The sequence below is a fragment of the Ostrea edulis genome, chromosome 5 (genome assembly GCF_947568905.1).
Source record: "Ostrea edulis chromosome 5, xbOstEdul1.1, whole genome shotgun sequence".
NCBI classification, from domain to species: Eukaryota; Metazoa; Mollusca; class Bivalvia; order Ostreida; family Ostreidae; genus Ostrea; species Ostrea edulis.
In genome coordinates this window covers 45,739,165-45,766,910 of record NC_079168.1, presented here as the reverse complement: position 1 = coordinate 45,766,910, position 27,746 = coordinate 45,739,165, and the positions used below count along the sequence as shown (strand labels likewise).

Below are 27,746 nucleotides of genomic sequence, written 5' to 3'. Positions count from 1 at the left end.
GATTGATGTTCAGTACACTTCATTTAGAAAAATCACGAATTTATATATATGGTTAATCTTGTTTAATGGAAAACAACGGTTGAAAATGAACCGGGTGTAAGTTCTATTTTTAGATATTGGGCTTTCCGGTTTCTGTTTCGTTCGATTGATCGGTGCTTTGACAAACTCTGTACAGGTACATTGTCAACTACTTTTCCCTGACTAATAATGTCTCTGTCATAGACTTTTCAAACTTTTGCGGAAAAACGTAAGTTACCATGCGCGTTTGATTCAATTTTCTATACCGGACAGAACTGTCATGTTCATCTAAATTTAGATCTAGTAAAAATAAATTTTCTAGGTCCAAGTGAAGTTGTACATAGTGCGATCGCGTTGAGGAATACTGAACTAACCAAAGCTTAATTGAGGTACTGGTAAATTTGTATAATTGTAAACATCATTTTATGTTACTTTAGTATTAATTTAATTATTCTTTTTATTTTGCTTTAAAAAATAAGATCGTACGTATTACTTTCGTTTTATCATGCAATATTACTAAGATTGTTGTTGACTTGTATTAGATCTAGATCTTTTCTTTTTTTTAAATTTCAAGCTACCGCATCGAAGATCATCCGGATGGCATATTGTAGGCCTGCAGAATTTGTCTGGATGGCATATTGTAGGCCTACATAATTTGTCTGGATGGATATTGTAGGCTAAATAGACTTCTATCGTTATTAAAATGATAATGTCCTTCGAACCCGATTGAGTGGTGAGGGCCTGTCCCGAGACACAGTTAGATTATTCTAACTAATTGTAGGTCTACATAATTTGTCTGGATGGCATATTGTAGGCCTATACAGAATTTGTCAGGATGGCATATTGTAGGCCTATACAGAATTTGTCCTATCTGACCTTACAGCGAATTACAAAATTCAATTGCCTGCTGGATTGATCAATAGACTTTACAATTTGGTCAGCCAAGAATCACATTTGGTCTGAATTTAGGTCACAAAGTTACTCAAGCGTAGATTGCTTTTACAGGTAAATCTGAGTTGATTTCAGTGTCTTTTGCAGCTATTTCCCTAGGATTTTTTTTTTCAAAGTGAACATCAATTAAATCAAATTGAATATATTTCTCTCTCATATATACATTTGATTACTTTAACATGTTTAATTAAAGGTGCACTTTCTCTCTCTCTCTCTCTCTCTAATTTGAAACATTATTTCAAGTGTTTTTAAATCAATAAATTTGGAATAAAATCAAATTTGATTATATTTTTCTTTCAAAAATACTTTTGATTACTATAAGTAAAGAAAAGGGTGAATTCTCTCTCTCTCTCTCTCTCTCTCTCTCTCTCTCTCTCTCTCTCTCTCAAATACAATTTTTTTTTATTGATTAAATTGAACTTTACTAAACTCTTGTCAATTTCACTGTTAAAAATATTTCATTAGACATCTCACAGTGTCCACATGTACCATTCATCTGTTTGTCAATCTATATTTGAGGTCATTCTATTCATATCACACAAAGAAAACTTCCAGAAAACTCTTCTATTGTTACTGTTTCTGACCAATAGAATTCTTGTTATTATAGCTAACCATTTAAGTTCAGTCTTTTTATTCTATTTATAGTTTTTAGGGTTGGTTAGTGCACATCTACCTTTGGGAATTTTACAACACCTATTCAGCTTATAACCATGAAAAAAATAAGATGGAGAGATATTTTAACAAAGAAATTATTAACTTATACAATTAGAGAAATTCTTTTTCCTGAAATAATCAGTAAAACTGAAGTGTTAAATTGTCTTATTTATGGGGTTGTCACTCACACTGAGAAAAAAAAAGTTGTCAATTCTTTGTCATACCTGAGTAACTTTGTGACCTAAATTCAGACCAAATGTGATACTTTGCTGACCAAATTGTAAAGTCTGTTGATCAATCCAGCAGGCAATTGAAAACTCAACCGGTCTTTTGTAATTCGCTGTAACTTTAACCATGCTTTTTTAAGTTTTCAGTATTGATCGATTAATAGGACTCTCATACTTCTTAGAGATCTGCAGTTTCATATGACAAGAGTTACTAGATCTTTCTTTTGGTACCTAAGTTTGTGACCTTGACCTTGGAGTTTTACCTACTTTCAAAATATATCTTATATGACAAAACCTTTCATTTGATGGCATGTTTGACTTTGTGACCTTGGAGTTTGACCCAATTTCAAAATTTAACCTTTGTTATGATTAACTTTTGAATGGTGAGTGATGGGGCTCACATATTACATATGTCATACCTTTCATTTGGTACCAAAGTCTTTGACCTTGAGACTTGACCTTAGAGTTTGACCTACTTTTAAGAAGTTAACCTAAGCAGTATATTTTGGACTGTTTTTGGTAGGACTTTCATATTTTGTATATAGATTCTTTATATCAAGACCTTTTTGTTTTTTGTTTTTTTTTGTTGCCACCTGATCAGCGAAGAGCATAGTTTTTCACAAATACATCTTGTTTGACTTGCAAAAGTCGTATTTCATTGTAACATGTAATTATTCTATGATTATTATCGAATAATACTTTACAGCAATTTTTGTGGTTTTGATGTCTAAAACTTCATATGGTTAAAAATTTGCATTCCAGATCCATGGCGATGACTTAACCTACTGGAGACAATGGACTCTGGCAATGTTATGGTTGTGTTACAACAACTACTAGAAAATCATTTACATTCATTTAATCGGAGATTTGACTCCTTAGAATCCCAAGTTAAAGAAATACATTATTGTGTTCAGAGTCTCCAACAAGATTCTTCTGAAACCTTGAGCATCCTTGATGAACTACAGAACACTGTTGAAACCACCAAAAAATCCTTACGTAAGACCAACTCCTTTGTACGACGAATTTCTCAAAACCTGAATAGGCCTAATGACTTTTCCGGACTCTCTCATCATATAAAAAGTCAGTATGGGTCCACAGACAGCAACCAAACTCACTCAGGTGAGAGAGTGGTCCTATGGACTGCACTCAGGTGAAAGAGTGGTCCTATGGACTACACTCAGGTGAAAGAGTGGTCCTATGGACTGCACTCAGGTGAAAGAGTGGTCCTTTGGACTTCACTCAGGTGAAAGAGTGGTCCTATGGACTGCACTCAGGTGAAAGAGTGGTCCTATGGACTACACTCAGGTGAAAGAGTGGTCCTATGGACTACACTCAGGTGAGAGAGTTGTGGAATGCACTCAGGTGAGAGAGTGATCCTATGGACTGCACTTAGGTGAAAGAGTGGTCCTATGGACTACACTCAGGTGAAAGAGTTGTGGAATGCACTCAGGTGAGAGAGTGGTCCTATAATCTGCACTCAGGTGAGAGAGTGGTCCTATGGACTGCACTCAGGTGAAAGAGTGGTCCTATGGACTGCACTCAGGTGAGAGTGGTACACTGCACTCAGGTGAGAGAGTTTTGTGGACTGGACTCAGGTGAGAGAGTGGTAGACTGCACTCGGGTGAGAGAATGGTTCTACGAACTGCACTCAGGTGATAGTGGTGAGTGCACTCGGGTGAGAGAATATCCCTATGAACTGCACTAAGTGAGAGAGTGGTGGACTGCATTCAGTTAAGAGGGTGGTGGACTGTACTCAGGTGAGATAGTGGCCCTATAATCTGCACTCGGGTAAGAGAGTGGCCCTATGGACTGAGCTCAGGTGAGAGAGTGGTGGAATGCACTCAGGTGAGAGAGTGGCCCTATGGACTGCACTCAGGTGAGAGAGTGGCCCTATGGACTGCGCTCAGGTGAGAGAGTGGTGGAATGCACTCAGGTGAGAGAGTGGCCCTATGGACTGCACTCAGGTGAGAGAGTGGCCCTATGGACTGCCTGCAGACTCATTTGTATATGTTACAGTCAAACATGCACATTCTATATTTACCTTTACTGTCTAACTTACAATATACAGTTTGGTGTTCTACTTTATTTTCATACAAATTTATATTTCTTGACTGTATTTTTAATGGGCCCCATTTTAAATGTTATGGTACTGAATGATTCAAACTGCACTAATATGGATATTTTTAATATCTCTTTTGCATGCTACTTGTATCTAGATATCTAACCACAGTACAATTATTTTATGACTTTGAACATTTTACTCGGAGAAGAGGAAGAATATAACTTACGGAACAGTGATAGTTCTGAGTGTCACGTGACTAATTGATTTCATTCATCTAAAGTATACAGTGGAGCCTCGTTAATACGGACTCTTTGTTTCCAAACAAAATCATAATTGACAGAAGTGTCCAGAAAACTGAATCTCATATGTTAGATCTTCATATAAGTAATCAATATGATGTACAATATGAATATTGTAAAGCAACTTTTATTCACATGTAAATTTTGCTAGGTTAGCGAGAACCTCATCACAAATATTTATTGCCGCAAACCAGTCCTTTAATGTCTCTTCTATGTTTAAGATTCTGTCGGTCGTGAAAATGAGTCGCAGTGAACCAGTTTATCACTGGTAAATTGCGAAATAAAGTCGTCGTGAATAAAAGTTGGTTTACAGTAATACTTTTGGGGCATTTGTGTTTTAAGAACAGGTCTTGTTATGTTCCCCAAATGAAGTTTGGGAACATTGTTTTTACTCAGTTTCTTCTTATTTTTTACGGCACTGTTTTGTCCACGAGTGTTCTCAGAAACTACACAAGGGATTAAGATGAAACCTTTTTAGGACGATAGTATCGATAGCATCTGTAGATCTACAGAACGAATGTCAATTTGTCTGAACACGCATGCACATATTCTATTTAGAGAAGTGAACAGGCTTAACCAACATCCATGGACGTAGGCTACACCTGTCGACTTCTCTAAAGAGAATAGCATGCACGTGCAATTTTTTGTACATTATATAACTAATCATAATTAGTCTAACTTCTTTGCTTTTCAATAAAATCATTTAAAATTTATATCATAAGTATATAATGATCGAGAACCTAGCTTAACCAATTGGCATGGTAAAAATTGACCAATCAGTATGCGCATGGATTGGAAAAATAAAAAATGCCAACACGCATGCACGTATACATGCATTATCTTTTAAAGGTTCATTTTTTAAAGAACCATAACATTTTTGTTTTTCATTGAAATCTTTTGAAGTTGATGTTTTGGGTGTATCTTGGTACTCCTATCAATTTGTTATGGTCAAAATTATTGGCGAGTCTGTGCATGCACATGTGCTGAATTCTGATTGGACGATTTTAAAATCACTGTATAGTTTATTAGTAAGTGATGCAAACATTATGAAATTCATGCTGTAGGAACATGTATATGATACAAATTCCTGTTGAATGACATCAACAAAAGTGCCAATTTATACTCATGTATGCTGTATGCATATGCATTACTTTTCTTTAATTTTGTGGTACTAAAATGGCCATAACTTTCTAATTAAACACTAAAATTAATTTTTTGCTATAGGGTTACAATATGAATAATATGAACCATAGATGCTAAATCAAATTTGCATGCACATGCATTGTAATTTTTTATCTTTTTTCATCAGATATTGATCTATAACATTTTGAAATTTCAAGAAATGTGGCTGATACATTTTTCACCTGCAATAATGTTGCCTTTTCCAACTTTTTTTCTTTCTTTCTTTTTAATTAAAGACTGAATTAAACTTTAGGGGGGGGGGGGGGGGGGGGCATCAGAATAAAGATTGGAGAGGGCTACATTATTGCAGCTGATACATTTTTGGACTCTCTACTAAGTAGCATAGTCAAAATCACTTGCATAGATATGTGTTAACATGTGCGTTGATATTTGAATGGATAATGTTTAAATAATCGCGATCTTATTCATGAATGAGAAAAATGGAATGATGTTGACATCATAGATAGGTATATACTACAAAACTTAGAATGTAAGATGCTTGATTATATATGCTGAAGCACAATGGCACCACTTTTTAAATGGGGCAACATTTGGGGAACATTTGTAAGAGTCCTCATTACAATTAGAACTAGTTTAACACTGCTGCTAAATATTAGAATTTAGCTTAGATATATATACAAAACAGGAAAATTATTAATATAGATTCCGCAAATCTGGGGCTAGTGATATTTTTAACTAATACTCAAGTGACCGATAAGCTCTTTTTAATTGTTAAATAGGAGACCTACAGTTTTAAATTTGAAAATGTGATTACAGCTTCCAGAGAATCGGATGATTCTGATCAGCCAGTGCCCAGACCCAGACCTGGCAGGAGATCACCTAGACACCCTAGACCGTCGTATGTTTTGTATATATTTTCCATAATATCAAAAATCTACATTAAACAATATTTTCTACATGTTCTATAAATCTGCAGAATTATTCTCCCAAAAAATTTCAATTTTCTTGTAACCATTATAGATATTCACCATCATTAAAAGGTGTAAATACTGTAAAACAAAGACGAAGTGGGGCTTTCTGTAACAACACTGGTAAGTATTTTCTAGCTCTGTTATACATGAATCAATAGATTTGAAATGACTGTAAAGAGTGATCCATTGTGACACAAAGTAACCCATAATAGTCGTTTAAGTGTCTTGTATTTATAGTTAAGAGAGAGGTGTTTGTTCTGGTAATGAATTGAATTTTCAAGAAAGGTATAAATTCGCATGGCTATATTCTTTTATAACTGCAAAAATTGGATTACTTATGAAATTTAATGATTTTAATGTAAAATTTTGAATTTTAGCTAATTAAATGGAGATTTAGCTTAATTCAAATATATGTGTATTTTTTAATTGGAAAGGGGGGGGGGTGTCTTTTAAGTATTGAGAAACTTTTGCTGAAATAACAAGTGTTTTTCATTGTTCAATTCATAAGCATCAAGCAAGATGATTAGATCAAGCTGAATCACTTTTCTTCAACATGATATTAGTACTTACTAACTTATCATAGTCAGACCTCAAATGAAATTGTTAAAATAGTCACATTAATTACTCTCAGCCACTATGAAATGTAGGGCCTATAATTTTGTCGCATTAATTTTGTCCCCTGCTGCAACATGGAAGAGGACAGACTGGTGCATGTACGTGCGTATGTCCCTCCATCTGTCACACTTGACTCTGTGGATGCATCTCCTTGGAAACCCCTCCAAAAATGTTGTTCAAATTTTGCAGGATTGTTATAGTCACCATATGTAGTTGATCATTGCAGCTGCCATTTGGATTCAACAAATTATACAGGAGTTATAAGACTTTAATTGTTGAATTTGTACATGCTACACTATAGGAACACTTTGTGGACGTAACTCCTCGGAAACCGCTCAACAGATTTTGTTCAAATTTTGTAGGATTGTTAGTCACCATATGTATAGCTGGCTGATCATATTGTGCTGCCATTTTGATTCCACAAATTTTACAGGAGTTATGGGACTTTGTTGAATTTGCACATGCTACACTATAGGAACACTTTGTGGATGCAACTCCTCAGAAACTGCTCAACAGATTTAAATTGACTCCGATGTACATGCAACAAGCATAATATTTTCACCAAAAATTTTCAGACCTGGAGGTTATACAAAACTTTAAGAATATCAATGTATACTGCGCAGTATACCAAAACTCATACTCATGTAACTCTAAACTATACTCATACTCAATATTCCATTCTGATTTATATTGTAAAACATTTGAATATGAGTATGGCTTCAAAGCATGGATGATATGGATTTAAACATTTTATAACCTCCCAACCCAAATATTCCAGTATTTGACCAGCCATAATGTAATTCAAATTAATTGCGAATAATGAAAATAATAATTTTCAAATTAACATCCCTGTAATATAGTAGTATGGAGAGCTATATGGTAAATTATCTTAGTTCCACATGAGATTTATCCTTCCTGTTACTCCCTTTCATTTGTGATATCACCATGTGTGTCAAAATTTTGTAACAGGAAGGATATAAGTTAATTTTCTTTCTATCTTTTAAAAAAGAGTATATAAATATTGTTTTGAATTATTGAATGCAGGCTTAATAGAATTTCCATCAAAAGCCATTTGTAATTTGGGAAATTTTACCATTTTCTGGCTTGAAAACCAATCAAAAATTTACTTTTGCTGATTTGTTAAAGGAAGGACAGGAGTTTGTAACAGTAAGGATGCACTTTAGATTATTTCTATACAGTACCCGCAACGTTATTCTTGACATTCCTATCGTGCTCTATCGTGCATGTATCCTATCATATCGCGCATGTATCCTATCGTATCGTGCGTGTATCCTATCCTATCGTGTATCAGGTTTTATGTTTTCTATCGTGTTTTGCGTTTATCAGGTCTATCGTGTTTTGCGTATATCAGGTTTTCCGTTTATCGTGTACCTTTGGAAACTATCAGGATCGTATATAAAATCTAATGAAAAATGTATCTTAATTTAAAGACATGTATGATTTAGAACATTTTTTAGGAGGAACAAATTTTTGCAACATGACAGACAGTATTACTTTTGAGTTGATAATTTAATTACCTGAACTATAAAGATTCAAACATATCAGAAATAAATCAGTCAGTCGAATCGCAATCGTAACAACGCGCCTATTTCCATAACTGCAAATAAAACTTGTATGTAAATCAACGCCATCAGAGTGGATTGCTATGTGTACACAAAATTAATGTAACTATGACATCACATATATGAAACACGAGCTTTGGAGCTAAAACAAATGCAGCTAAGATATCATACATATCAAAGGTATTCTATCACTATCAGTTTCCACTTCTATGTTTATGTATTCGATTGAATAAGCTAGATAATATGTCAGTGATACCAAAACTGAACCTGTGGTGAAAATTAATCTTACTTCTAAATGATACATTATACGGGGATTTGGTTCGATAACCTTTTAGCCTCATCCAAATGTGCACTTCCAGCGAATAAATGCATCAAGTTTTCTTTCCATGTATGCAATTATGGAAAAGGACAAGCGTGATACAAATTGATGATTGAGTCAAATTGTACCTCATAAAAAATGTTGTAAAAAAATCACTGTAAATTTAGCGTCGATTCAAGCTTGATTGATAATTTTATGATGAGATAAAAAGTTCCTGTAGAAGGATCACCAGCTTTCATGCCCATTTAATGTATCTACATTTAATGCCTTCTCAAACATCATTTAATTTCTTTTCATGCCAACATTTTGACACCTTGACCTTTGAGTTTGGCCATGTGGTTTCACAAACACGTACATCTTGTTGAATCACCAAAACAAGACTAGCTTTTAAAAAAGTTAATTTACAATGACATCAAATTACAGACACAGTGCAGCAACAGGATATGAAACGTTCATCCATGGAACTGAGACAAGAAGGAAGTTTCAACAATGTACGAAATGCAACCCAAGATTTAGAAGATAGAAAGGCTTATCAGTTACCAGCCACTACCAATCAACATGCCCCTCAAAGTCCTCAATCATCAACTGTAACCAATCAAGAGGCCACAACTTCTCAAACATCACCTATCATCCACCGAGGCGTCATTACTCCTCAACCATCAGGTGGCATTCAGCAGGGAGCTGATGCATCCATCCCAATGGAAAGTCTAGAGAGTTTCATGAAATATATTAATGTAGAAATTAGAGACCTTAAACTGATGTCTGCTCTTGGAAATATTTTCAAAGGTATATATATAAATATAATCAATTGCATGTCTAGTCATGAAAGAGAGTACTAAGATCATTGTTTTCATTTCTTCTTCTTTTTTTGTATTATTTTTGGGTTTGATGAGTATAACAATGTAATTAAAATCAGACTTCTCAGATCCACGCAATATACTTTGTGTAAGAAGATCTGACATAACCCGACTAAGGGTCATGTTCATGTGAACTTTATGTTAGCCAATCAGCACGTCGCCTATGAAACCGTCGGTGTTCACAATTCAAGGAAAATGGCTGCGATTGTTTGGTTTGAAAGAAAACACATCGCACTAGATGTGACATCACAATGCACCATTTACATCGACTGGCATTATATTCCTCGCGTTAAGTAAGTAAACCATCTTGAAAACTATTCAAATCGTACGCATCCATATTCATACATAAATCACAATTTGATTTGAGTGTATTTTATATCGTACGTTTTGTTGTTTGTATGAACGGAATAGATTATAGGCATTATTGCAAATGTTTAAAATTCCTTATGTGAGAATATACAATTTTATAGTGTGGAATAAACTTCGTGGGAGAGAGATTACTGCAACTTGTTTACGAATTGCCGGGAACCGCCTAAATAGCCGTCTGACTGGCTGATACTTCTCATGAATATTCCAAGCAAGAGGTCATGCGGGTTATGTCAGATCCTATTGTAGTGATTGTGAGCGTATCTTAGGATCTGATTTTAATGAGATTGTTGAGTATAACATTTTCTGACAGTGTTTCACTAACTTTACAGATTCGTCTTCCCAGCCTCAGTTCCCTTTGGGTCTGTACACGGTCCTCTTGTTAGATATATCATCCAGTGTCAACAAACACATCTTTAAACAAGTTAAAACCTTTGTGGAACAAATGGTGGATGGTATGTCGGAATTTATTTGTAGAATGGCATGTATTTACATGTTCAGTTTTTAAGGCACTCGGAATTTTACTCTCCATCTAGTTTGCCAATTCAAAGAATTTACTACATATATTTAGCAGAAAGGCAGTTTGCTTAAAGGTGGAACTGTAGTCCTGTAACATGTTTTGTAGATGTGGAGAATTCAGCAGCTGATCACCACCTAGAGGAGATGATTGCCATTCTAACTTTTGGAGGAAGCTGTGAACTGGTCCAGCGCTTTACCAATGACTACATGCCTGTCAAGGATGCATTAGGTAAATGATTCCCGTTTATTAGTTTACTTATTAATAAGAACATTTTTATGAAATAAATTTCATTTTTGAAATGGCATGAGGGTATGAACTGGGACACAAGCACACCAGCATGCTTCACTAGCGCTGCATGAAACGTATACTGGCGTGAAGCATCACAGTCTATACCCCCATGTAATTTCAAAAATGAAAATCATTTTTATATGTACATTTTACATTCATTTCTTTTGGAATTTCCTGTTGTTAGAATAAATGTACTATATTGCTTATCAAGATTCAGACACACAACTGCAGCGTATTTATGAGGAAATGTTAAGATATCAAAGGCATTACATTGGAAATGTAAATATTGAAAAATAACCTTTATAATATGATCTTAAATTCATGCAATTATATCAATGTATGTATATGATATACATGTACCATATCATTTAAATGCTTGTCATCCTCTTTTTTGTGTAAGTTTTCTTATTTTTCCTAATTCAAGTATCAAAATTTATTTTTGTTCATTATGCAAATTGAAATCCACACAAGTATAAAACATGAAAGTAGAATAATGAATCAACTTAAAATTTGAATTTTATGTTTAAAAGAATGACAGGTATGAACCAACATTTTCTGCATTATTTAGAAAGCGTTCATCTCGGTGGAAAATCTCCCATGCTGTTTGGATTGGCCATGGCTATGGCCTACTGCTTGAAGTTTGGTACGTTACAACTGTCAGCTGAATTTACAGAGCTACACTGAATTTCCATACGGTTTCCAAAATTCACATCTATATGCTTAAAATTTGCCTTATTCAGCTCACCTGAGCCAAAGTAAGTTTTTCTGACTGAAATTTGTTTGGCATCTGTTGTTGTTGCCATTGCCATAACTTGGTCACATTTTCATCTTCTTCTCCAGAACCACTTGGCCAAATTTAAGTTTCTTCAAATGAAGGGCCACACCCCTTTCTAAGGGGATATAATAGCGAAAAAGTCAAAATACTTTGACAACTTTTAAAAATCTTCTTCTCCAGAACCACTGGGGCATTTTCAAGCAAACTTGGCACAAAGTAATCCTTGGGTGAATGGGATTCAAGTTTGTTCAAATGAAGGGCCATGCCCTTCAAAGGTGAGATAATCACAAAAATGCAAAAATAGGGTGGGATCATTTAAAAATCTTCTTCTCAAGAACCACTGGACCAGAAGAGCTAAGATTTACATGAAAGCTTCATGACATAGTGCAGATTCATGTTTGTAAAAATCATGGCCCCCCGGGGTAGGTTGGGGCCACAATAGGGATCAAAGTTTTACATGCGAATATATAAGGAAAATCTTTAAATATTGGCAAAGGTAACTCAGGTGAGCGATGTAGTCCATGGGTCTTTTGTTTTTGTCCTGACTGTCTGTCTGGAATTTTAACCTTGCTCACAACTTTTGAATAATGAGGATAGGGCTCTTATATTTTTTATGTGTATTCTTTCTGCACCAAAGTTTTATACATTGTGAGTTTGGCCTACTTTTAAGAAAACCTAACCTAGGCAATATCTCCTGAACTATTTAAATTATAGCTTTTATATTTTGTATATATAAATTTCTTATGGCAAGACCTTACATATCATACCATGGTCTTTGACCATGTGATCTTGACTTCGGAGTTTGGCCCAAATTTTAAAACTTAAACCTTGGTCATAACTTTTGAGTGGTAAGTAATAGGGCTCTCATACTTTGTATATGCATTTCTTGTGACAAAACCTTTTTTTCAATATCAAAGTTTAACCTTGTGACCTTGACTTTGGAGTTTGACCTACTTTTAAGATAACTTAACCTAGGCAATATCTCCTGAACTATTTAAAATAGTGCTTTCATATTTTGTATGTATAGATTCCTTATGGCAAGACCTTTCATTTGATACCATGATGTTTGACCTTGTCACCTTGTGACCTTTAACTTTGAGTTTGATTCAAATTTCAAAACTTAAATTCAAACTTATATCTTGCTCATAAGTTTTGAATGGTGAATGATAAATCTTTCATATTTCATGTATGCATTCATTATGACAAGTTTTTTACCTTGTAAACTTGACCTTGGATTTTGACTTATTCTAAGGAATAAAGTTAACCTAGACGAAATCTCCTGGATTGGTTAAGGCAGGACTGTCATATTTTTAGGCGAGTTGCAACGAAGTTGAACTCGGCTATTGGTTTTGTTGATGTGGGCGGGCATCAACAATTGGTTTCCAGATGATAACTCAAAAAGTTTACAATCTAATCAAATGAAACTTTGATATATTGTTGGATACCAGGTAAGGAAGACCCGTATTAATTTTGGAGAAAAATAGTCAAAGGTCAAGGTCACAGTGACCGAAAATAGAATGAAAATTTCAAACAAATATGGTTTCTGGACAGTAACTCAAAAAGTTTAAAACTGAATCAAATGAAACTTGGTTATATTGTTGGATAGCAGGTTAGGAAGACCCCCTATTGATTTTGGAGGAAAAAAAGTCAAGGTCACAGTCCTGAAAAAAGATTGAAAATTTTAGAAATATCTGGATCTGTATGATAACTCTGAAAGTTTAAATCCGAATATTCACAATTATAACTATGCCACATCATTCCTGACTTTACAATGTATCCCATGCAACTTGGCTCATGCACCCCTGGGTGCATATATTGATTTTTATATACATACCTTGTGGCAATAAGACCTTTCATTTCATACCATGATCTTTGACTTTGTGACCTTGTATCACGGTTATGTTGTAACCCGTTGGGACTATGTTGGGGCCACAATATAGGGTAAAAAATATTTTATAGGAATAAAGATTGACAAAAAGATTATTTTAAATCACAACAGCAGAACCAAGGTAACTCAGGTAAGCGATGTGGCCCTCTTGTCATTTCTCTATTATCAAGACTGGCAAGTGTGGTAAAACTTGCTTATAGGAAACCTAATCATAGAGAAATTATGGTGAAAGAATAAACTGAAAATCACCTGTCATTATGTATGCAAGATTTGTCCATCCTATGAAAATAGTAATTGTGTAAAAGCAACTTATTTAAGTTAGATTATGATGTTTTTACTACACCAATATATCAAGCAGCTATAAAATGTTTTTCTGTATTAAGTTCACTCTTAATAACTTACTGGTACATGTAGGAATTCTGTTTTTAGGAAAAAAAGTTAAAGTAAATGGACATGTTCTTAATCCTCGAATAATCATATTCACTGATGGCTATGCAACAGACAGTCAGGAGAAGGAGTCATGCCTGGGAGCAGACTATGAATCCAATGCTATCCGGGTATAATCTTATTACTCTTCATTCAGTTTGTTCTATTAGAAAAGGCCACGAAAAATTAATTATCTGGTTCTCTGGCCTGCCAACATCTATTTAAATGGTACTGTGTGGCTAATTTTATTGCCATTTGAGAAAATAATCCTGATGCATAGTGTTGCTGTAGAAAAAATATTATTTTGGATTCTAAATTTAGTTGCTTAATGCCTATCCTCAGAAACTTTGAAAGGCAAGATTAATAGAATGTTAAGCATTTGTGGTAAATAGTTCTAAGTTACATGTGTTCAAGATGGTGGCAAACATAGGCAAGTTCTACAAGTTTCTTCTGTGGAATATCGGAATTCGGATGCATATAACATATCAGAAATCTGCTCGGCCATCACAACTGGCAATTTTTTAATCTATTAATAGTCAATGGAAATGAGTTACAAAAACTAAAGCCAGATGACATCACTGGAGCACCGAGGATATCATCTTTACTGGATAAGGTTTTTGGTGAAGAAGTCTGATGTAGTACCATTTTATACGAAGAGAACATGTTGTGAACTTTATGTCTTATGAATGAATTGTCTAATATATATTTTTTTTAATTGATATGTTTTTTGAAGATTTTATCCGTAGCTTTAAAAAACATTAACAAATAACGTTTTCAATTTTCATTGATATTTTTCCTTAAAAATTAGAATGTCTATCTGAGTTGTTTAATTAAAGATTGTTTTTACATGCTCGTCAAAGACGGGATGTATTATAGTATGGTGCTGTCCATCTGTCTGTCCGTACCTTGTAGCTTGTAGGCAAAATGATCCAAGATCTTACAACTTGGTACATTTGATCACCATGATGAAAGGAAGATGCCTATTGTTTTTCAAGGTCAAGGTCATAGTAACACAACTGAAGAAGACCGGTAACATGGTGGAAATATTTCTAGAAAGTGTTTAGAGTTTTTTTTTAATTTTACTCCGAAAAAAGATACTTTTATATATTTATATAAAAGTATGTGTGTGTGTGTGTGTGTATGTATTTTATACTACATGGCTAACAACATTTGCATATGCTTTAATGCCAATAAATAACTGAAATAAAGAGCTCTATCTCTTTTTTTCTTTTAAAAAAATATATCTCTTGGAGTTAAGAAATAGATATCTCTCAATTTAGAGAGATTTCTCTCAAAACATAAGAGCAAATATACAGTCATTTCCGATTTCAATTTCACAAATCTGTTGTGGACTGGAACTGAACCTGGGATACCCAGACATGAAGCAAGCTCAGAGATACCTCGGAGATGTACAAAATAAATTTTGTTCTTGATACAATGTTGTACAGGGGAAACACAAATGTGAATATTAATATACATAACCTAATGGAAGTATGTTGAGTATATGAATAATTATCATATTTCCCTATGAATTTTGTAGGTACAGTCTGATTTGTTTAAATTTCTTCCTCATCTTGAGAAAGCTCCAGTTACTGTGAGCTGTGTGGGAGTTGGTGAATGCAACCAGGTTAGTATTTTAATTATACCCCCTGCAAATGAAATTTAGGGTGGGAGGGTATTGGAATCACCTTGTCCATCTGTCTGTCCCTCCATTGACAGAATTTAACCAGAGCATATATCTTTGAAACAGGGGTAAGATTTTAACAATCACATCCAGAAGTTATGTGTATAAGTACATTATTTCAATACCTGTGGGTAGATAAAAGTTTAGATGGCATATCCTTCTTCCCAGAACCATTGGGAACATGTGTTGTCAGCTTAGGCAATATGGCAAATCTATCAGCTTTGGATAATTGTCACCCCTCCCTCACATCTGTGTCAGATCTATCATGTAATGGTGACAACATGTTGTTCTTTATTACAAGTTCTTTTCCATGATAGGCGCAGACATGCTGGTAAAATTTGACAGTCTAAGTCCATACATGTCAGTGCAGTTAAGAATTAACAATGATTCTGGGATTTACACAATTTATAATAAACATTTGAAAAATCTCAAGTGTGCAGAAGTATACTTCTTGCAATCCTGATGTAAAAAGCCCCCTCTTTCCATGAATTTTTCACCACCTTAGGCTATTATCCTCCATCACTTTCCATCCATGTTGTTGTCATCTGCTTTCTTTGAGCACTCTTCCTTACCTTCTTCCGATTCATAAAGGGAGATAATTTTCTGATAGAATTTCCGAATTTTATCCCCAATATAAATGACTTTCTATTTAATTGCAACCAAATTCCTGTTTAGTAGTAATAATTTATGCACTCTACTATATAAGCGTAGGAGAGGGTATAATTGAATCATCAGTCCATTTGTCTGTCTGTCTGCCCATCTGTCTGTGGATATGATTTTGTCAATGACATTTTTTAGGAGACTAGTGCATGGATTTCCCTGAAAATTTTTACTTTCTTTATTATATGTGATCAGTGATAAATACTGAGGTAAAAGGAATTTAATGTACGTATCATGTAACTTGTATTCAGATGAAACATGAAGTAATGATAAAAATCATGTCTTTCTGGTCTTCATCTATTCAATATTTCAAATATGCCCCTGTATTGATGGGCCCCACAGGGTGTATTAGTCCCCTTAGGACAATTCTGGTTTAATAGTATACACTCATTGACAAGGGATGGTTTTTGAAAGGTTCATTTCCTGTGACATCATCATGAAATGGCTATTACCAGTCTGAGTCTGTAATTGCCAGTGTACATATTAACATATTTCATTGTCTGCTGGTAAGATCAATTTTTGATAAACATATCTTACTGTTGTTATTGTACAGATTGATATAGCACCTGCAAGTTTCCTAGGTGTTTATAATTTGTTTTGTTTTGCAAAGAAAACTTTTTAAAAAATGTAATTTGTACCCCAGACATTTTCACTTTGTAGGTTTTCCTTCGAGAAATTACAGAAAAGTGCCATGGGGAATTTTACCCTTTGTCTACCCAAAATGCACCAAAACTAGGTCGCTATTACCGTTATCAGGTAAGCTCACTTATGTGTCTACCAATATTGACCTTTTTATAAGATATCATACTACAGCCCAAGAATTCACTACTTTATGAATTGTAGTATTACTTCTTGTTTTGTTTCCTTTTTTAGAAAATTCTGTTTCAAATTAATCTGAATAATTCTTTAAGGATCCTGTAACAAGAGTAAAGAATGCCATTAGTCAAGGCAACAGCCAAAGAAATCCCAGAGACCTTGTGCATGAACACACAATGGGATCACAGTACATCGAAACAGATCGGGTCAGTGAGTGTGTGTGTGAAGTTCCTTTTCAAGTGTGTGTGAAGTTCCTTTTCGAGTGTGTGTGAAGTGTTCCTTTTCGAGTGTGTGTGAAGTTCCTTTTGATGAATAAAGAGCTAGAGACACAAACTATGAAAATTATCCCTTTTTTTTATTTATAACATTTCCACATATTATAACACGGTATATTACAATTTCAGATATGGTTGTCCGTACAATATTTTTATTCTATTAGAGACACTGACACTGATGTGCATCAATGTTTTATTTTAAAGTACTTGTTTTGCTTTAAACTCATATGAGCTTCAAGGATTGCTCAAGGATGTTTTGCTGTCAAGTGTAAATTTATCAGTATAAACATCACATTATTTTTTAATTTTTACACCCATCATAGATAGGGTATAATTATGGTATGGCACAGTGCATCTGTACATCCATCTGTTTATCTGTCCATTTGGGAGCACTTTGTGAATGAGATGAAGGCTAGATCATCAAACTTGGTACACATGCTCCCTATGGTTAGAGAAAGAAGCCTATTGTTTTTCTGGGTTATAGGCCATAGGTAAAAGTCAACCTTACATGGGTAATTATATAGGTTCAAAACAAGACAGGCTTTACTATTCAAACTTGATACACATATTCAACCATATTATAGACAGGCTGTATTATGGCATCATGGTGCTGTGTGTCTATCTACATTCATCAACTCCTTGTGGGAAAGATAAAAAGAGTACAGGGATAATAAAATCTAGTTCCATGTTCCCCCACGGTGATGGTGGGATGGGGAAGATACCTCATATTTCTGAAGGTCAAAGGTCAAGTTTATGCTTTCATTGAAAAAACACAAAATTAATAAGGTGAAAAGCATCAAACTTGGTGTACATGTCCTCCATGTTTATGTTGCCAAGCATATTTTGAAAATTAATTCCTTCCCAAATTGAACTTTACTAGAGTGAAATATTTTTTCAATTTGATGTTTAATGATATCTTCTTAGAACTAACATATGTATTCGAGAAAATGTGTAAAGATCACCTTCAAAGCCATTTTTTGACCAAATACTGGTTTGGTTTTTTTCATGTTAATCCTTTCTTTGATTGCTACTGCATTCCTAAATATGTTGGATGTGCAAAATTTGTAGCTTTGCTTTGTTTTGATTAAAGTATCAAGTTTGGTTTCCATGTTCATTAACAGGAAGAAATCCTTAAGCTATTGAGACTTGACATTAAGGACCTTCCTGTACCCCAGCCTGTCCACAGGTATGTAATCTTGGCACACCCATTCTATAAAATACATAGGCTAGCTCAGCTCAACATGGACATGAATTTGGGCATGTTCAGTATCCAATTCTGATGCAATATTTAATCTGAATTTTGATTGGCTAATTTCACTGAGGCAATTAAACGAATATTGATAAAATATAAAACCTGTCATTAGTAAAGTACCAGAAGAATGGCTCAAAAACATAACTTTAGATGTAGGCATTTTGTGCCATGTTCAATTTTTTTTAAACCTAGTGAAATCAGAGGAAAACATCCTTATGGTGCTGACAGGTGCATTATTATGAGAATGAACTTGCTCTAGAATGAGAATGAACTAACCTCTGTCTGTCAGATTTGAGATTGTTACCCCTGGTTTTAACAGTTGCAAACATCTATCTTACTTTCCCACTTAGCACATCATTGGATAAACTTAGCTTGCAAACTTTAAGTCAATATTTAAGACCTCTGAAGATGGAAGCTAAATATTAACTAAACTCCTGACTAGTACTATTACATCAAATTAAAGGACTACCACTGCACCTGAATTATGAATTGACTATCTGCTGTCATAGGATTTGAAATTATTGATGTGGTTTATCATGCAATTTCAGAATGATTGAATTTTCTAGTGTTGTGTTCTTAGGTATAGTATAAATAAAGATGTTTGTAATCATTAGACCAGCATCTAAAGTATTTCAGATTTAAGAAAGACAGAAAGTTATTCTCAATCTAATGCAAATTTCAGTAGTTACATCAATGCTTATCCATTTCATAGAATACATCCAGTCAGATTAACATCATTCCTCTCTGGCTCCTGTATTTTGATTGTTGTCGCATATGCAATGACACTCAGAATACAGGAGTAAGGAAGCGGTATGATTTTAATCAAACTGAGGATACATCATGGTGTGTTCACTGTAGGCATTGTGTTCTTGTGTCAGTTCTCAATGACAGCAACAGAAATCTTTGTGTAGCGTCTTGAACCACATTGTATTACCCAATCAAAATTTTTGTTTCATTAAAATATTTATCATTTGCAGAGATCCACAACCCCCTACACCAAACATCATAAATGTAATTTCAATAAAGCCAGATATTAGTAATGTGCCAGTGCGTTCACCCTCATTAGAAAATCCCGTTCCTTCATCACCTGAAGTGGACCTTTCCGATGGAGAGCTGTTTGATAAATATGGACAGCCTCAAAATCGATGTCATCCCTGGGGAGCGCGAGTCATCAGGGGAGAAAACTGGAAGTGGCCAGATGATCAAAATTCTCCAGGAACTGTAGTAGCCCACAAATCTGAGGGTATATATTTCATGTCTGCTACTATTTTTAGGTCACTTAAGTCACTTGACCAATTGCAATCCATACCTGTCCTTCTCCATGTGATGTGAATATTTTCAACTTCTCAGAAACTGCTTGACTATCTTTCACCAAATTGGTGTGTAGGATATGGGAGAATATTTTTCAAATTCATGGTTGTAACTTTTGAAAAATCTTCTTTACTCATGAATATGATGTAGCAAACAAAGTTACAACATTGTTATCATGACGTTGAGGACCTCTACAAAAGTTACGACATTGTTATCATGACCTTGAGGACCTCTACAAAAGTTACCACATTGTTATCATGACCTTGAGGAACTCTACAAAAGTAACCACATTGTTATCATGACCTTGAGGACCTCTGCAAAAGTTATGACATTGTTATCATGACGTTGAGGACCTCTACAAAAGTTACGACATTGTTATCATGACCATGAGGAACTCTACAAAAGTTACCACATTGTTATCATGACCTTGAGGACCTCTACAAAAGTTACCACATTGTTATCATGACGTTGAGGACCTCTACAAAAGTTACCACATTGTTATCATGACCTTGAGGACCTCTACAAAAGTTACCACATTGTTATCATGACCTTGAGGACCTTTACAAAAGTTACCACATTGTTATCATGACCTTGAGGAACTCTACAAAAGTTACCACATTGTTATCATGACGTTGAGGACCTCTACAAAAGTTACCACATTGTTATCATGACCTTGAGGACCTCTACAAAAGTTACCACATTGTTATCATGACCTTGAGGACCTCTACAAAAGTTACCACATTGTTATCATGACGTTGAGGACCTCTACAAAAGTTACAACATTGTTATCATGACCTTGAGGACCTCTACAAAAGTTACCACATTGTTGTCATGACCTCTACAAAAGTTTACGACATTGTTATCATGACCTTGAGGACCTCTACAAACATTGTGAAATTCATTTCTCAAGAGTCAGCTTTTGTTTGGCATTGCTTTTGACAGACATTGAGACATGACTTTGAACAAAGGTCATTTGACCAAGATGAAGATCAGTGATAGAGAAGCTGGGAATATGTATGCAGGCTATAAAGGTAGAGGTAATGGTCATTGCTTTTGATCACAAAAAAGCTGATAATATCCAGTTCACATGCAGAGTTTGAAAGATCCACCATTGCATCATAATCATGTAATTTTTTACTTTTTGTGTTTTTGATACTCAAGTGACACTTGTGACCACATAACTCTCTGTTTGTGATTTCTAGATCATGTCTTTGTGCGTTTCTAAACCTTTCTTTGATGAAGTGGCATTGAATGTGCCAGTCTTACTGATATATTTGAATTACTGATAGGAGTACTGGTTGTTAAATGGGATTGTGGGGCACATGGAGAATATCCACAAGAAAACTTGTTTAAAATCACTGTTCCAAGATCACTCAAGCATGAAGAGATTATTGAAGTTGGATGTTCTGTCAAACGTGGTGAGCAAATTACTTTAAACTCAACTTTTATTTGCGAAAACTTTATTTCACAATAACTTTATTTTGCAATTTGCTAGTGATAATCTGATTTGCAGCGACTAATTTTTGTAAGCAAGAATTTCTTAGACACATACAAGTGTCATTAAAGGACTGATCTGCGGTGAGAAATATTCATGGTGATCAGATTCTTGTGAACATTGCAAAAATTTCTTGTATATGAAAAAAGTTGGTTTACAGTAAACTATTTTTGGAGATAATTAACCAAAAGTGTAGAAAAATATCACTATTGAAAAAAATAAGGTAAATTCTGAAGTTTTAGTTTAACTTATTCTATGACAATTAACAAACAAGTTCTTGGCTTTATAATGTTAATGCTTTTCATTGGATATTGGTACAAGGGGTTATTGCTGTGGGTGGGGTCATTACTGTGGGAGGAAACAGGATTTTTAAGGGAATAATTTTAATGTTCATCTGTAATCAATTTGTTCTTTTCACAGGACCTGACTGGAAGCGGGGTGATGAAGATGGGGGTCCATCGACAGTAGGAACTGTGATACGTAAACACAGGGATGGCTCTGTCTCTGTGAGTACTCAATATTTGTATGTTACCTTTGTGTACGTTTATCTATAGACAGACCATATAGTGAAGCCTTATTAATTCAGACACTTTGATTCCAAGCAAAATTATCTGGATAAATGAAGTGACTGGATAAGAAAATCTTCATAAAAGTAACCAATTCCCTCTTTGATATATAACATAAAATCAACACATCATATCATTAATCTAAACTACCAGTTATTCACTGTGAGTGAAATTGTCATCCCTAGTTAACAATGGGTTATTACTGAATACGACTGATTGTTTTGTACTTAAATGCCTTTTAGGTTGTCTGGCCATTTGGTGTTGTAGAGCGCTACAGATATGGAGAAAGAAAAAAAGAATTGGAAGTAATGTAAGTAAAATTATTTATTATATGACTGGATTGTATAGCTGCAATTTCATTGGCTTTATCATTTTGGTAAGTCCATATAATTGCATTTGAGATGCCTACATTCTTTATTTACACATTTGAATTGTGTATTACCCTCATGCTTCCATGAACATCATGGCTGCTTCTTTTTTTTATGCCCACTTCTAAGAGGAGAGACATATTGATTTGTACCTGTCGGTTGATTGGTATGTCGGTCAGTATGTCAGTTGGTAGACCACATATTGTCCACTCAATATCTTGAGAACCATTCACTTGATTGTAATGAAATTTCATGCGTGGGTTGGTTATGAGTAGAAGAGGACCCCTATTGATTTTCAAGTCAAAGGTCAAGGATGAAACTGGATATAGGATTATAGATGACCCCTATTGATTTTGAGGTCAAGGGTCAAATTGGACATAGGAAGATACTGTCCACTCAATATCTTGAGAACCCTTTACTTGTCAGACATCAAACTTGGTACACCGGTACATAATAAGGAGTAGATGACCCCTATTGATTTATAGGTCACATGGTCAAAGTTCAAGAGTCAAACTGGACATACGAAAATACTGTCCGCTCAATATCATGACAACCTTTTTTTTGACAGACATCAAATTTGGTACACTGGTACATCTTTAGGAGTAGATGACCACTATTGATTTCAAGGTCACATAGTCAAAGATCAAGGGTCAAACTGAACATAGGAATATACTGACCACTCAATGCGTTGAGAACCCTTTACTTGACAGATATTAAACTTGGTACACTGGTACATTGTGAGGAGTACATGACCCCTAGTGATTTTGAGGTCACATGGTTAAAGATCAAGGGTCAAATTGTCCCCTCATTATCTTGAGAACCCTTTGCTTTTCAGACATCAAACTGTATGTATATAAGTACAGTAAAAATGCTGATAATCTGATATGAAAGTGAATGCTTGAAGAGATTATCTAGAAAGATATATGTATTAATTAAAAAATGGTTTATTAGAATTTTGGGAGAAAGGTTTATTGATATGGAAAATTTGCACAAAAGGAAAAAAGGATTTGCAGAAATGTCATGATTCTGCATCAAAAGATGTATGCAGGGAAAAATTTGCCAAAATGATGTGCAATCATTCTCTGAACTGTTGGTTCCTAATTCAGAGTGAGGTATTACAATAAGGGTGCATAGTTTTACATAGGAATGCATGCAAGTGGGTAAAAGTTTTATAATAGAATAAAGAGAGCGGCTACTGTATGTACATCTATTGTACAGTGGACCTATAACAAATGTTTGCTTCACATTGATTCTTAGTTAGAGCTCCAAATCTTTTGAGTCTAGATGGCCATGGGCCACTTCCTTATACCCCATGCAATAAGTTATGGGGGGAGGGGGTATAACGTTTTTGACCATCAACTCCTCTGAAACCACTCAACAGAATTTCATGAAACTTTGTAGTTACTGTGTAGATGTAGATATTGGAAGGAAATTCATTAAAACAAAATTGTGTGGCAGTTATGTCCCTTTTGAACTTTGTCATTCGTGTTTTTGTCAGCAAAACTCCTCTGAAACTGCTTTCCAGAATTTCATGAAACTACATGTATGTAGTTGTGCATATTTGTAGGAAATTTTCTCAGAGTTATGCCCCTTTTGAACCTAGAAGTTTGGCCAAAATTAAATATTCTCACTGAAACAGTGTGTTAGCACATCTCCTATGAAACCACTGAACAGAATGTCATGTAACTTTATATTCAATTATATGGACATACTGTGTACCATTACAAGAAATTTGGATTTGTTCTTGTTTGGGGAGTTATGTGCTTTTGAACATGATATATTGCAACATTTTGTGTAACTGGTTTCCACGTCATATGTAATTAGAATGTATCTGTTTTATTAATATTTTACACAGTTTACATTTCTAAACAATAGTACGTATGACATGAGTAGTGCTATCTAATAACATGCATGAAAATAGTACAGTATAGCATGGAGGCATAAGAACTTGTTATATTTTATGCATAGCATCGTCAAATGATAATTCATCATAATGTGTAGTGCTGTAACTCGTGGGGGCATGGGTATTTGAGTTTACTCACTTTTTCTTCCACTGCAAAATAAACCATGGGGGAAATGTGCATTACAAAACAAATTGAATTAAATAATATGTAATACACAATTTAAGCCTCATTGTTTTCAAATAAACATTAATTAAAGGCAATTCAAAATTTCCTCCTTTTAATTTCCGTTTTGAACATGGTTTCCTGGTATTTGCATTATATATGATATTGGATGGTATTCTTGTATAATTGACATCCTGCCTGTACTGCATATCGTGCATGGTTGCACTTCGGTGACAGTATTGGAGTTGAGGAAGATGAGTGCTTTAAACAGGATGGAATAGTCTCTGCTGGGTCCATTCAGTTCTTATTTCTAAGAAGCTTCACAACATTTCTGAGAAAATAAAATTTTGAAATCTTGCTGTTTAACAGAGCCGATGCTCCAGCTGCTGCAATGTCTGCAGAAAGACCCTCAGAGTCCATAGAGCCAGATACACGAGAACCAAATCGTGAGTCCACCTATTTGAAAATTCTCCATCAATAAAAATACTTTATGTACCAGTCATTAAAAAGATTCAAACCATTGAGTTAGACCAGGGATCAAGCTGCTCCCATTCCCCATCCATCTTTCTTATATCTGTTTTGGGGATAATATATGTAGAAAAAAAAAAATATTTTCTAGGAGGACTAAATATTTTCAGGACTTGAATTTTCACCTGTATTGCATCTATTCAAAACCTATATTCAATTGATGTTTTTAGAAGGGGAGACAATAGTTTGGCAATGGATTGATAATGAGACCACCGAACAATACACACTGTCCAAAGACGAGGCTGCAAAGCTGGAGGAGGTGTACCAAAAGAAATCTGGGACTGTGCTTGTAGGCTACAAAGGTTTGCAGTAAGTGTGTATACTTTCCTAACTACTCAGACATTTTGTTTATCTGTTATTGATACCCATCATTTGGCCAACATGAAAAAATTTGAATCAAAACCATTCATAGTGTCCACTATTTTGGCAACACAAATTACTGGTGCCTTTTACTCATGGCATAGCAACAGTTGCTTATGATGCTCCTGTGCCATTACTTGGTTTAATTTGTAAATTGTTTAGGCCCCACATTTAAGATGTGAGTACATGTATGATTTTTACCGTACATCTCTTCATTCATTTGCTTGTCTGTCTGTCCTTTTGTCATATATTTTCATGAGTGCCATTTGTCCTGCAATATTCATGTGACCCTTTTGTCTTGCAATATTCATGTGACCCATTTGTCCTGCAATATTCATGTGACTCATTTGTCCTGCAATATTCATGTGACTCATTTGTCCTGCAATATTTATGTAACTCATTTGTCCTGCAATATTCATGTGACTGCAGTTAAATTTTACTATGGATTACCCTTATGCATAAATGTACATAATATATATTGACATTTATTTGATAAGTCATTCTAAGTTGCATGAATTTCATTGTCAAAATCATACATGTAGCAATTTCTTGCATATATACTTTGAGACTTTATTACCAGTCATTTGACCTTGGGTCATTGTGGCTTTTAGTCTTAGCCCCACCCCACCCCCATCTAATCATAAGCAATCTTTGTGCTGAATATGAGCTTCAAATCATTCTTTATTTCAATTAAAGTTACATATGGAAAGGTATTTCTTTTGTAGTGCATGTACAACAAATACAGGAATGAACAGATAAACAGATGAACAGAAATGTGGATTCCTATATACCCCCATCGTCACAAACCTCGGGTAATTGTTTCATTCCATTCCACAAACTTTTAGGAATGGAATGAAACAACAACCCATGGTTTGTGACCATGATATACTCCTCAACTTTGTTTGTAGGGTGTATAATAAGCATATGGTTGAAGACTATTAAGTCGGTTGTTGTAACTGACATTTCTTTCTCACCTTTTGTGCAGGGTTTTACTGTTTACTATGTTTTATGTAGGCTTCGCTGCCAGCCCACTCAGATGAAATACAGGGACAGTGGAGGGAAAAATAGAACTGGACAATTGATTCGAAAAGGTATGAGAAATAACATGATTTTTTTTTTCATTATGGTAATGAGACTTTGTTATGAATGTAGTTGTAAATATTTATATATCATTCCAGTGTGCACTCATGAGGAATCGGAGACATACTACCTCATAGAATCCTTGCGGTCATTTCAGTAATTGATTGTGCGGTCATTTTGGTAATCGATTGTAGATCATAAATGCACGATTATATTATGATCACTCTGATGAGCACCTACACAAGCATTTCTCAGAACCTGATGTAACTGTAGCACTTATGATTGGGATTTACATCTAACTTTTTGGAACTCTTCTCAGAGCGGAGGTGAATTTTTATTTAAGCCTAGTCATTGCAACCCTAGTGGACAGCAATTCACAACAATCATTTTGTATGGAAGTTTCAGCACCAGTTTCCTTAATTAATTTGCTATTACAATTACATACATACTAATTATTTATGGTCCCTCAAGGGCTCATGGGTCTGTCTCCCCCATCATTACCAAATTAGAAACAGTCCTTACGATTTGTAATTGCAGTGCATTTTCTTAGATCTACAAGTTTGTACATATAGCAGAAACAGGTACAGCATCAGGTAGTTGAAAGATTTGACTAATGGTATATTTTTATCTTTTGTCATTTAAATGAACTACTAGCTGTGACACTGTTAGTTGCATGTTTAGAAATAAAACATGCACTAATCATAAAGATGACCAAACTGAGAAATAAATACCCCCCCCCCCCCCCCCCTCCCTATGAAAAAAGTCTTGAATTTCTGAAAATGCTCATTATTAATAAGAATTTGTGTCTAGAAACTTCCATGTTTAGTTTTGTGTGTGTACATGAATGGTGATGTATATAGTTATTAGAATGAATGTGGATTCTTCTTTTTCTTATACTAAATTTAGAAATTTGAAACAGTGTATATTCTTTGCAGGCCACAATTTGTTTTTATATACAAGCATCTTATGTACATTGCTACTTCAGGGTTTTTTCACCAGATCAAGGGTGGGGTCCCAATAGGGATTCATTAAAGATCTGTGTTGGTTATATTCATGAAACCTTTACTTTCTTTTTATTTCACAGAGAGAGTACTAATGAGTGTGACAAAAGAAATTGGATAATGGTAGAATTGCAATTGATTGTATACAGTTGTATTGTGCATCAGTACTTATAGATGTGAATTATATGTTACATGTGTGTGCCTGCTTATGAGCATAGTAAAAATTGTACAGTCTGTTAATGAGATTCGTTGTGTTTTATTATTTCAATTGTGTATTGCATTTTGAGTACATCAATGATTAAATTAATTCTGTGTAATTTTC

General features: G+C 34.6%; 1 protein-coding gene across 8 annotated transcripts; it reads left to right on the top strand.

Annotated features, from left to right (window-relative positions):
* Positions 1-105: 105 nt before the first annotated feature.
* Positions 106-27,746, top strand: LOC125650264 (uncharacterized). 8 transcript variants are annotated; one of them, XR_008802826.1, is made up of 23 exons: positions 140-247; positions 341-407; positions 2,613-2,969; positions 6,171-6,252; positions 6,375-6,445; positions 9,266-9,628; positions 10,398-10,520; positions 10,691-10,813; positions 11,442-11,516; positions 13,966-14,093; positions 15,503-15,589; positions 16,967-17,062; positions 17,218-17,328; positions 18,519-18,583; positions 19,627-19,892; positions 21,250-21,378; positions 21,876-21,961; positions 22,264-22,331; positions 24,825-24,901; positions 25,154-25,292; positions 25,506-25,521; positions 26,358-26,434; positions 26,522-26,560. XR_008802826.1 is itself a non-coding variant. In XM_056164592.1 (22 exons), exons 3-22 carry the CDS (start codon positions 2,645-2,647, stop codon positions 26,581-26,583), a joined length of 2,553 nt encoding a protein of 850 aa, XP_056020567.1. In that variant the 5' UTR covers positions 113-247; positions 341-407; positions 2,613-2,644; the 3' UTR covers positions 26,584-27,746. The 8 variants fall into 8 exon arrangements, 7 of the variants coding, with proteins under 7 accessions (XP_056020568.1, XP_056020567.1, XP_056020570.1 ...); XM_056164592.1 differs by lacking the exon at positions 25,506-25,521 and having other exon boundaries at positions 113-247; positions 26,522-27,746; XM_056164595.1 differs by lacking the exon at positions 25,506-25,521 and having other exon boundaries at positions 119-175; positions 2,613-2,846; positions 26,522-27,746.

Bases quoted from the DNA above. Each gene is read 5' to 3' on its own strand.
- LOC125650264 (XM_056164593.1), top strand. From the start codon at position 2,645: ATGGACTCTGGCAATGTTATGGTTGTGTTACAACAACTACTAGAAAAT. The intron at 10,521-10,690 runs GTATGTCGGAAT...CATGTTTTGTAG, and splicing joins TGTGGAACAAATGGTGGATG to ATGTGGAGAATTCAGCAGCT. The intron at 17,063-17,217 runs GTAAGCTCACTT...TAATTCTTTAAG, and splicing joins GTCGCTATTACCGTTATCAG to GATCCTGTAACAAGAGTAAA.